The sequence below is a fragment of the Microchirus variegatus genome (assembly GCF_963457635.1).
Source record: "Microchirus variegatus genome assembly, chromosome: 8".
NCBI lineage: Eukaryota > Metazoa > Chordata > Actinopteri > Pleuronectiformes > Soleidae > Microchirus > Microchirus variegatus.
In genome coordinates this window covers 21,985,454-21,997,686 of record NC_139809.1, presented here as the reverse complement: position 1 = coordinate 21,997,686, position 12,233 = coordinate 21,985,454, and the positions used below count along the sequence as shown (strand labels likewise).

The 12,233-nt window shown below is 42.2% G+C and overlaps 2 protein-coding genes across 2 annotated transcripts in view; both read left to right on the top strand.

The window, feature by feature from the left end:
* Positions 1-9,504, top strand: part of otogl (otogelin-like) — a gene marked incomplete at both ends in the record, with an annotated part of 54,010 nt that extends 44,506 nt beyond the window's left edge. The window contains 4 exons of the mRNA XM_083894282.1: positions 619-664; positions 1,453-1,524; positions 9,096-9,175; positions 9,304-9,504. Coding sequence (XP_083750408.1) covers positions 619-664; positions 1,453-1,524; positions 9,096-9,175; positions 9,304-9,504 — 399 coding nt within the window. The remainder of the gene's footprint in view (positions 1-618; positions 665-1,452; positions 1,525-9,095; positions 9,176-9,303) is intronic.
* Positions 9,505-11,791: 2,287 nt separating this feature from the next.
* The window catches only part of ptprq (protein tyrosine phosphatase receptor type Q), a gene marked incomplete at both ends in the record, with an annotated part of 90,287 nt that continues 89,845 nt past the window's right edge, over positions 11,792-12,233 (top strand). Inside the window, one exon of the mRNA XM_083894281.1 lies at positions 11,792-11,836. Coding sequence (XP_083750407.1) covers positions 11,792-11,836 — 45 coding nt within the window. The remainder of the gene's footprint in view (positions 11,837-12,233) is intronic.

Here is a 12,233-nt window from a genome sequence, read left to right as displayed (position 1 = left end):
GCTCTCTTATACGATATATATGATGTTTACAATAAATGTATTTTATTTTATTTCTATAGCACTGAGTCATAACATGAATTATTATCTCAAGAAATTTTACGTGGTAAGGTCAAGACCTTACAATTATTACAGAGAAAACACAACCAGAACCACAGTGAATGAACATCTGCCACATCTGGTTGGGGTAGGAGAGAAGAGAGAGAAGAGAGAGAAGAGGACGAAGAGAAGGATGATAGTGAAGGAGAGTTCGGTGAAAAGAAGCATGGAAAGGAGAGAAGAATATAGAGGAAAGATAGAGACCAGGAGCATTTCAAAAAACAATAACATTAAAAACAATCTTCATCATCTCATCCAGTGTGACATCATGCCTCTTACCCCAATAGATGAAGGGTGGATGATGATGATATTAACATTAGCAGTAATGAGTATAGCTATATCATGCATATTTGAGATTTAATTCTAATCGTGTCATATTTGTTTGTTTATTAACATTTTGTGTAATAATAAGACAATCTAAGATTATCCTTCTTTCTGCTCCTTTTCATACCAGCTTTCAAATTTGATCTGTCAGTGGCTAACTTCTGTTACAAAATGATCTGTCTGATTGTCATCCTGCAGAATGGTGGTGTGGTCCAGAGTTATGTGGACGGCTGCTGCAGGACATGTGAGTCTCAGACTTTTCTTGCTGCTGCTGGTGTGGCTTTGAGCTGACAATCCTCTGATTGATTTGGTGAACGTCTTGTTGCCTGGCAGTGGATGGTGCTTTAATGGCTGAGTGGTTTTTGGGGTGAGGTCTGTTGTAGAGGGTGCAGTATCACTACATTACCCATAATCCCTGGCTTTCCCAGTTTGTACCTGCAACTTCTGCTTACGTGTCCATGAGCCAGCACAGCTCAGATAAGAGGAGTAAAATATAAAAAATATTACCTCAAAATGAACATGAAATTGTCATTACTAAGCTAATGAGCCTGTCAAGTTGTTTGTCATGTCTGCTTTACAAATAATGAGACATTTCATGTGTCATGGATGATATGTGGATGAAACTTTCAATAAACTTGCTTTGGTGACGTTTTTTTCTCTCTGTGGATTTGGCAGTGCAGCCTCTCCCACTTGCCTGCTTTAGCAGTGACCTTGGCTTGCAGTCTGGCCAATCGGGGTGTGCCATGGTGAGCGTTTTAACCAATGGGGAGGCGAGATGGTGCAGGGGGGTTAGTCTTTACCCCACTGAGCTACTCTCTAGAGTACATGAAATGACTGTTTCCTGACTGACTGCCTGGAATGACCCAGAAAGCGGTGCCTGCCAGCTGCACTCATTTCATTGGCTGTGTTTGTGTGTAACAGTAATTGTGTTTTCTGAACCAAACATAATGTTGTATGTGTGTGTGTGTGTGTGTGTGCGTTTGTGTGTTCTCTTTGTGTACTGGACGGCTGCAATCCTGATGATGCTCCCAGGTTCTGGAGTGGGAGTTTTACCATTTACGGTTAATCCTCTAACTCCCACTGGTAGTACTAACTGTGACACAGGTACCACCCTCTCGTACTGTTTCCACTTACACTTACACTGACTCCCCTGGTACTTAGTGAGTCATTCATGTGCACTCTCAACTTTGGTTGAATTTGTCTATTTTTGTGTCTGTGTGACTGTTTATTTATGATCTTTTCTCTCTGGTTTTACTTCATCCATATATATTTAGACAAAGACACACATTTTGTCATTTTTAATCTGTACACCACCACAATGAAGTGAAAATGAAACAATCAAGATGTGATTCAAGGCCTTTACTGCAGATACCTTCAGTTGCTGCTTGTTTTAGTTTCTGCCTTCAGTAGAGCCTTCAGGTAGCTGACTTGGTCACTAAAGAACCTTATATATCATTACCATCGAAAGCTCTTGTGTTGCTGGGTCATTGTCATCTTCAATGTGAAATGCCATCCTAGCAGTTTTGCACTATTTGGCTAAATCTGAGCAGAGAGGATTTTACTCCTGTACTAGGGTTGGGAAGATTCACAGATTTGCATCGGTTAATCGATATGAACATATACGATGCGGTTGCATCGATGGCAAAAGTCTGCATCGGTTCAAAATCTGAATGAACTCGAGATATATTTAAAACATCTGCATTGATATAAACCGAATAATATCTATTATTAAAAACTTATATAAACTATAAAAACTGGTCTATTTCTGGATTGCGTTCTCTCTGCAGCCCGAAGCGACGAGTCAGGTCAGAGATGCTAGAGACATGGAGGAAAAACCTGAAGTGATAAACTCGCTGGTTGGCGTCTAGTCAAGCGTGGTGGAGAGCTGGATAAATCAAATGCGATATGTAAATTGTGTCGTGTCACTGTTAAATACATCGGCAGCACAACAAATAACTTCTCACCTGAAGCGGCGACATGACTTGAATGTTTCCAATCCCTGGCGGGACAGAGTTGTTGTTATGTTGCTCCCGTTTATGTCAATATGTCAAAACATTTAAATGACACAGAGCTACGCAGACTCACTCACTTCTTCAGTGCTTCTTTTATTGTAAACAAGAACCCAACGTATGCGCTAGTTGCTTAGTGCCATCTACTGGTAGCAAACGGCATAACACATTTCGGCTCATACATAACAGTTATCTTTTCAGATTTGTGTTAAAGGTTATACTTATTGTCTCTGCTTCAAAGCAGTGTGTCTCAGCAAAATTAAACTCTCTCTGATCTCTGTTGTATTTCCCATGTTTCAAAATAAAAGTCACAGCCAGCTTTAATGCTTTAAGTGCCATATCTTGAGAACTACTATGTATTCCATAGTGTCATTTTCCACTGCATCGTATCATATCGCATTGCGTTAAAATTATATCGTACTGTATCGCAATAGGTGGGAGAATCGTAATGTATCGTATCGCTGGTAATTTCATGAATCGTTAATGTATCGAATCACTGGCAGTGTATCGAGATTCGTATCGCACTCTTCGATGATGAAGATTTCCATCCCTATCCTGTACACTTCTATCAGCTGTCACATTATCAAGAGACATAAATGGACAATAGACAACCCTGCTCTTCAGACTTCCTATCACTGATGCACTCCTTTGAGCTACAGCAGGTTCACAGCCTTCCAACTCACAAAGCTGGCAAAGAGCTTGATTTCATTCTATCCAGAAGTTGTTTCATTCTCTACCTTCTACTCAATCCTCCGCCTCCACCGCCCACTACCAACCTGACAGCAGAAGCCTTTGCTTAATTTTTTATTGACAAAGTGGCAGCTATCAGCAGTCAGTTCACTGCCCCTCCAATAAAGGGCCTCCCCTATCCTCCAACATGTAGCAGTCCTACTACATTCTCAGCATGCAGAAGTCCTACTGCATCTTTTTCTTCATTTGCCCCTCTCTCAGAGAGCGAGGCTTCTAAACTCCTTACATGTAGCCATCCTACTAAATGCTCCAATACCCCAGGTACTTTACCCACTGCATTCAAACACACTCAGGTTACACCACTGCTCAAAAAACCTTCACTCACTCCCACTTAGGTGGAAAAATACCGGCCAGTCTCTCTCCTCCCGTTCCTCTCTAAGACCATTGAAAGGACGGTGTTCAAGCAGGTCACTAAATTCTTCTCCCAAATGACCTCCTTGACACTCACCAATCTGGCCTCAAATGTGGCCACTCCACTGAAATGGCTCTGTTGTCTGTGACAGAAGCCTTAAAAGAAACCAGAGCGGTAACTAACTTCTCAGTACTCAGCCTGCTCAACTTATCAGCAGCTTTTGACACGGGCAATCATCGGATTTTATTGTCCACACTGTCAAACATGGGCATCACAGGAAAAGTACACTCCTGGTTGGAATCCTACCTCACTGGGCGATCTTTCAATGTGTCCTGGTTAGGTCTCACATCTGCACCAAGAAGCCTTGCCACGGGGTGCCCTAAGGCTCGGTGCTGGGGCCTCTACCCTTTGCCATGTACACCGCCTCGCTCGGTCAGATCATCCGGTCACATGGCTTCTCATATCACTGCTATGCTGATGATACCCAGCTGTATCTGTCATTCCCACCAGATGACCACACAGTCTCAGCGCAAATCTCAGATTGTCTCATAGTCAATGTCTCACATAATCTGCATGGATGAAAGCCCATCACCTCCAGTCTTCTCAGCCAATCCAACGATACATCATAACATCTACATTTATTATTATATTTACATCGACTCCCAATCACTGGCTCCTTCCAAGATAGCAAGAAGCTTGGGTGTCGTGATGGATGACCAGTTGACCCTGACAGATAATGTTGCCTCTGTCGCCTGGATTATGTCGTTTCGCACTTTTCAATATGAAAAAAATGATACTGTACCTAACTCGGCTCGTGCAATGCCTGTGTGCTCATTCTAAGTGCATGATGGGAAATTCCCCCAGCAGTCTAGGTCTATGGCAGCATAAGTTAGACTATTCTAATCAGGACATACCTGATCTAGTTTTGACTATAGGCTATGCTAAAGAGGTGAGTTTTCAGTTTCACCTTAGATTGGATTAGTTTCTCGGAGTCTTGTCGCAATATAATATTTTTTAATTGTCTTAATGTTGCGAAGGTGGTAGAAGGCTGTTCTACATATTTGATTAATGTGTTCGTCTAGTGATACATCCTGGTAAAACAGGACCCCCCGGTTCCTTACTGTACTGCAGGGGACTGGGGTGTTACTGCCTAGGTTTATAGCTTTTAGTATGAGAATGGTGCTCTTGTGTGTTTTGGCCCTAGGACCATGACCTCAGTTTTTTCTGTGTTAAGCATTAGAAAGTTCTGGGTCATCCTTGTCTGGATGTCTATAAGACAATCTTGGAGTTTAATTGAGGGGTTTGGGTTGTCAGTCCATACAGATACATATAGCTGGGTGTCATCTGCATAGCAGTGGAAATGTATGTTGTGTTTCCAGATAATGTTGCCTAGTGCCAGCATATACAGGGTAAAAAGAATTGGGCCGAGCACGGAACCCTGAGGAACTCTGTAGTTAACTTTAGTGAGTATGGAGGATTCCTCGTTTACTAACAAATTGAAATCTGTCCGATAAATAGGACTTGAACCAGACAAGTGCCGATCCTCAAATCACGACATCTTGTTCTTGTCTATGGAGCAGGCTCTCGTGGTCTATGGTGTCGAATGTTGCACTGAGATCCAACAGGACCAGTATAGAAGCCAGTCCTTAAGAATAAGAATATTGTACTTTACTCTAAGTAGTGCAGTCTCTGTGCTAAACCCAGATTGGAACTTTTCAAATACATTATTGCTATGCAGGTGATCGCACAACTGGGAAGCTACCGCTTTTTCTGAAATCTTTGAAATAAAAGTGAGGTTTGAGATCGGTCTATACTTAGTCAGAGTGCTAGCGTCGAGAGAAGGCTTTTTAAGTAATGGTTTTTAATTACTGCTATTTTAAAAGCCTTTGGGAGACAGCCACTCCGTAAAGACATATTTATTTGATCTAGTAAGATTATTATAATATTACCAATTTTCTGTTAATTGAGCTCCACTGACTACCCTTAACCACCCACATCAAATTCAAATCACTGATACTAACCAACAAAAAGTGATTCATGGGTCTGCTCCTACTTATTTAAATGCTCTCCTAAAGGCTTATGTTACTCCTCATCTACTCGTTCATCAAAGGATTGTTGTCTGGCGGTGCCAAAATCCCACATAAGACAATCCAAACTCTTTTCATGTGCCATTCCACGCTGGTGGAATGACCTACTGAGCTCTACCAGAACAGGGGTGTCCCTGTTTATTTCAAGAAGATCTTGAAGACCCAACTCTTCCAAAACCATCTTCTGTCCAAGCCCTTACCCTACCCCCTCCCCTGCACTTGGATCCAGCTTGGCATTCTCACCCTCTATCATTCCACTGTTCCCATACGCGATGGGACTTCTTTGTCAACAAATCGATCGACAATCGACACGTGTGCACCCCTACAAAAAAAACCCAAAAAAGTTGAAATGTCACAAACACCTTAAGTTTAAGACCAATGAGGTTAAAAAATGTGTGCACGAAAAGGTGAGGTCTTGAGCGGTGTCCTGGGTGTGAGCAGATGGTGCTGTTGGCCTGATCGGGTCCTGACTGAGGTGTGTGGTGTGAGGAGGTCAGTGAGGTAAGTGAGGGCATCACTGTGCAGACAGTGGTGGGTGTAGGAGGGAAAGCATGTAGATGGTGAGAGTGATGGTGAAGAGGGTTGAACCGAGCGTGGAGCCCTGGGACCCCACAGGTGACAGTGTGGGGGCGAGATTTAGCAGGAGCAGAACCAATGAAGGGCAATGTCAGAGAGGCCGATGAAGTGCTGTAGACGGTGGAGGAGAATGTTGTGGTCAATCGAGTCGAACGCAGCAGAGAGGTCGAGAAAAATGAGGAGGGATGTGGAAATGGAGTCAGAGAACATCAGCAGATCACTAGTGACTCTGAACAGAGCTGTTTTTGTGCTGTGGGAGGGGCACAAACCGGATTGGAATTTTTCATAGAGGTAATTTGATTTGAGATGGTTGTGAAGCTGGATGGAAACAACTTTTTCTAGGATTTTGGAAATGAATGAGAGATTTGAAATGGGTCTGTAATTTGACAGAGGGATTGGGTCTACGAACTGTCCAGGGTGTACCCCGCCTATCGCACAATGTCTGCTGAGATAGGCACAGAACCCCCGCGACCCTCTGGTGGAGGATGAAGCGGTAGATATTGGATGGATGGATGGATGGATTGGGTCTAAGGTTGTTTTTTGAGTAGATGTTTTATCAAAGGGGTTTTGAGGAAGGGAGGAATGTTGGTTGTTTGGAGAGAAAGATGAATGATTTCTGTTATGAGAGGGGTAATGGAATGGTGTGTTTTGAGCAGAGGAGAAGGGAGGATCTTCTTGACCTCCTGCTGCGTTGTGGGGATGAAGATGATGTGAGAAATGTGTGCTGAAAGTTGCCGGGATGTCTTGAATTGGACTATGCGTTTGTATGATAGATGAGCGGATGTCAATTTTGGAGGTGAACAATTGGAACTGTTATTGTCTGTATGAGTGTAGTATGGAGTGATCTGAGATTTGAAAATGTGATTTACTATAGAGAAAAGCTGCTTGGAGTTACCTAGTTTATTGTCGATGATTGTGGAATAGTGTTCTGACCTGGACACGGACAGGGTTTTAGCGTAAAATCTTTGATGTTCCCGGTAGGGAAACAAAACTTATGCACTGTCTGTCCGATTGTTACGCTGGCTCGCTCCAGGACACGGCCTGACCTTTAAATTTGCCTCAGCCCCTTTGTGTACCATGGGGCAGACCGGGAGAAGGAGACTGTCTTTGTTCATCAATAGTGCATGAGAGTTGGATGGAGGATGGAGGATAGACTGTTATTGTAAAAATCCACAAGGTTGGAGACTGAGGAGGATGTAGATGGAAGAAGAAGCTGGAGAGGATGACTGAAAGAGGAGGTATCTATGTTATTTAGGTTCCTGAAAGTTATTGTACGTTTTGGTTTTGTGTGGGGAGATGGTAGGGGGAGTTACATGTTGACTGCCTGACACACAGGCACACCAGTGTCATATACAGAGCTCAGGAGCTCAGTGACTTTGAGGAAGTCGGTGATAACTAGGTGCAGGGTATGGCCTTTATTGTGGGTGGAGACATTAACATGTTGGGTGAGGTTGAGGGATTCCAGTACTTCTTTGAATTCTGTGGCTAGTCGATTGGAGGGAGAGTCCATATGAATATTAAAATCACCAATAACCAAAATGTTTTTGTAGGATGTGCAGAGTGAAATCGACAAATAAAAGCTATTGAGAGGGTGAAATTTGTGGAAGACAGTAAGCTCAATTTTATTTCACTATGGTGTAAAACAGCGAGGCCACCACGGCCAGTTGTACGGGCTTTGCTCAGGTAATTATACCGAGGGGGGCAAGCCTCATTTAGAGCTGAGTAAACTTCAGGCTGCTGCCACATTTCTGTGAGGCAGAGAAAGCCCAGCCCATTGTCCTAATGTGTTCGTGAATAAATCCAGATTTATTGGATAAAGACTGTCCATTTAATTGTTCAAAGAGGATATGATTTGTAGAGCCCTGTCTGTTTGTTTGAGGCCGGAGGACACTGTGATCCACTTCAGGTTTTGCAGTGCGCTGGCTCATATCTGTGCCAGTAGTTTCATGCTATGATAACGTGCACCGTGACGCAGGTGTTCCGAGACGGGACATTCAGCTGACCACAGGGATGTTATGGAGCTGTGGTCGCCAGGTGAGGACAGATTGAACCTCCGGCCAAACCCCCGGTGGATGTTACGGGGCCGTCATGGTTACATTTCTCAACACAAGCATTTTGCCAAAACAGTCAAAGAATGGAACGAAATGGGAGAACATTTTACCAGATTCCCACAGATCCAGAGATGCAGTGGAGGTGAATCATGGCTATGAAATGTGCTCACAGAGAGCAGAAGAAAAAACTTATACATTCAAACATTATAAAGATCAGATATATTCACTCTGTCAAGTTTTGCAATATATATATTGGTCAGTTTGGATTTATAGTGTGCAGTGAACTCTGACAGGTTGAATCCAGCACTGGTCCTGTTCATTTTTGTTGCATCTTAGGCTGCCAAAATGGTGGTTCTGAGAAAGAGTCATGTTACGTCTGCTCTATTGGCTTATTAGTTATTATAAACTGTTCCAATCATCCATATGGTTAGTATTTTCACAATTATTAAATGTTACAAACCAGACCTTTAACATAATATACGAAGTATATGATAAGGTTTAAGTGCTAAAGGAACTTGAAAGAGTAAATAAGCTTAAATCTAACACTCTGATCCACTGAAGCTGGAGATATGATTGTCTTTGTTCATTGCATTCCAGTCTCACACTGAGGTAATGCTTGGTTTTCAGCCAAGGTTAGGCTCAGGCCAATAGCCAATAGGTTAGGCATACCTCTGCTGTGTGGACTGTGCCCCCCATCACTCAACTGTCAATCAAAGCAAGATCCTACTGCTGGGCAACAAAAAGCCCTTTTACTTTGTGTATGTCTTTGTGGATGTTCAATGTCAATGTGCATTGAGTTTTTTTTCTGATTATTACTCTTGTGTGTGCAACATGCTCATCATATGTACAGGTAAAGAGGATGGTAAGACATGTAAACGAGTGGCCATTCGGACTACCATCAGAAAAGATGACTGCAGGAGCAATACACCGGTAAATGCTCGCATTAAATAAGGAGGAAGATTTAGCTGAGAAAATCAAACTAAAATTCTGCACCACTTTCTAAAGGTGTCCTTTCTCATGTTTCACCATATCCCTGTGCCCCTCCTCTCCTCTCATAGGTCACAGTCTACTCTTGTGATGGGAAATGTCCATCTGCCACCATATTCAACTTCAACATCAACAGTCACGCGAGGTTCTGCAAGTGCTGCCGGGAGAGTACACTACAAACCCGTTCTGTCACACTCTACTGCTCTCGCAATGCCACAGTTGTGGAATACAACTTCCAGGAGCCTCTGGACTGTTCCTGCCAATGGCACTAAAAAAAATCTATAAGAGCATAAAAAATGAGAGGAATGTTTGAATCAAGGGATTTGAGGCATCAGGTTTTTAGTATTGACAAGAAAGTATGAAAATCAGCCATGTTTTATTTTGTATATTACTGTAGTACACTTTACAACATTGGCCATGAGTTGTAGTTATAACTTAAAAGGGCTATATGTAAAATATGAACAACAGCATTAAAATGGTTTATAATTTAAAATAGTGTTTAAAATACATATTGCAATCCAAATTCAAATGATCATAGAGCAGGGGTCTCAAACTCAAATGACCTGGGGGCCACTGTGGTCCAGTCTGGTCAGTATGGGGCTGGTTAAGAGAAAAAAGAAGTTTCTGAAACATGGACCTGCACTTGTACCTGGTGTTACACTGTGTTCATAACTGTCCCACCAACCTGTTTTATTAATTTTCACATCAGCAAAAGGCAGAGATTAAAAGTGAAAGTGTGTCTACTCCAAACAGCAGCATTGAATTAGCACATGATGAGAGGAGAAGACAAGGCGACAATAACTGATTGTAAAACATTTTAGGTTAAATATACACTGATAATCTTACACATTATCGGTCCCTGTTTTGCTCCAGTAAAAATTGTTCAGGTTCCGCACGTCTTTCAGTCTATATTTTAACACATCTCAACAGGAGACTTGCCTTTCTGCTTCACTGGTTGAGATGTTTTTGAGAGGGGTGCTGAGGGTTTTAAAGTTTGGTAACGTTTGGCATTTTGTACCCAAAGCTGCAGCTCACTATGATCAGGTAACTCACGTACTATAACCTGAGTTTGCAGCCTGGACACTTGGCTGAAGCCAGTATTTCAATTGAGCATGTTTTCTTAATCTCTGATGATACATGATAGTCATTTTATGACACATACATATTTTACATATAGCCTCCGAGAAGAAATTGAAAATAACCGATGTTAGTTTGAGAATGAATTTTTTGTTGTTTTTTAGTAGTTTTGTCCATATTTCTTTTCTGTATGACAACTAACTTAACTTTAGTATGTTTAGGTGATGGTGTAATGTCGGTTAGAATTTTGTCCTACTGAATATTAACAGTTTTCTTTTTTTTAGGTATCAACTGTTGGGTCCAAACACTGTATGTGGTTAGAAATTAATTAGGAATAAATGTAGTCTTTGTACAAATGAAAGTGATATGGGACGCTTTGTTTTAGTACTATCTAAATTTGAAAGTCAAACAATTAAAGAAGAGATTTAAGTATCTTTGACGTTTTCTGCAAGGCTGCTTTGTCCTCATGGCATGTAATGAGTCCATTTAGTTTGTCTTCACTTATTGCTCTCAGCCGCTCATCCTTATTCAGCATCTTGAGGTGCTGACACGTGTTTGTCTTCCACCTCTGGAGGGTTATTGCTGTGGGGGAGTCACATCTTCACAAAGGAACCCCTCAGTGGACTCAGCTCTCTCTGTCCATCCATCATGTCTCCCCTTCACATTCCTGTCATTCCACATGGACCAGCACTTCCACCACACCCGCTTTCTGAGCCAACCATTCTCACCGCTGAAATGTTATAAACAATTTGCAGCACATGCTTATTTTTAGAGGTTACATGAACTCATTCAGGGAGAAAAAAAGAAAAACCTCATCTTGCTGTCGGTGCCTGAGTGGCTGATCACATGATGGAGGTGTGAAGATGAAGCAGATCTGAAACCTCCACCACCACATCTCCTCTGCTCCCTCTCCCATCTCTGAATCCCACCTCTCATTTCCTCAGGAGCCCAGCTTTGGAGTAGCCATAGTATTTGGCCATTTGCCCGTGGTTGCCATGGCAAACTGCTCTTATCCCAACAAAGAGGCAAACCAAATTGGGCTTAACTCATACACTCACAATCTCTCTCTCTCTGTTTCTCTCTCTCTCACTCTTTCTCCTCCCATATACACAGGATGAGTGTCCTCCACATAAGGGTCTGCTTCTACAGGGACGCAGCCACTGAACTATGAGTGTGTGCTGAATTCAAAGCCTGGGCTCCTCAACTTTAAAAATCCGATTTTTTTAATTTTATTTTAACCATGATTAAGAAGTTATCTAGCTTTAAACTACTGAAAGTTCAGCGCTGCGTCAGCGACCCCAATACTTTCCACAGCAGCTGTTTACGCACAGCTGTCTTTGGTTTACTCGTAATGAGACTCCCAGTGGCTGAAGGAGCAGCAAGACTCTGCTGTGTGTCGCCGTGGAAGTGACTGAGCGTATCCAGGTGGATCACAGACTGAAGACACATGCGCCACATGACATGGAGTGACACATCGTTCCAATGGGTGGAACAGAGCGTCTGTGGTTATTAGCCAGTTTATGTCAGGTAAGGATGAGGCCCGCGCACCTGTAACTCCTCTGTGAAGCTGTTTATATTCTCTAATTTTTCTACTCATCAGTACATACTTACTGATAAAGGATTGTGTGGTACAACAGTTTTTGTGTCTGTAGTGATACTACCATACTGCAGTATGATACAGTCTGATACAGGTTAAATGGTTTAACCTATTTACCTATTATTAACCTTTTAACAGCACATATGCTGATGTAGTGTTTCCCAGTCTTTCTACACAGGGACCCACATTTTAAACTACTGTGACCCAAACCACAATAAATATTTTGACAACAGCAAATTTGTTTATATTGTAATGACTAATTCACACCACATTCATTTTGAATTGGTATACAAATATTTGTCAAATAAACGTCATGTAATACATTTA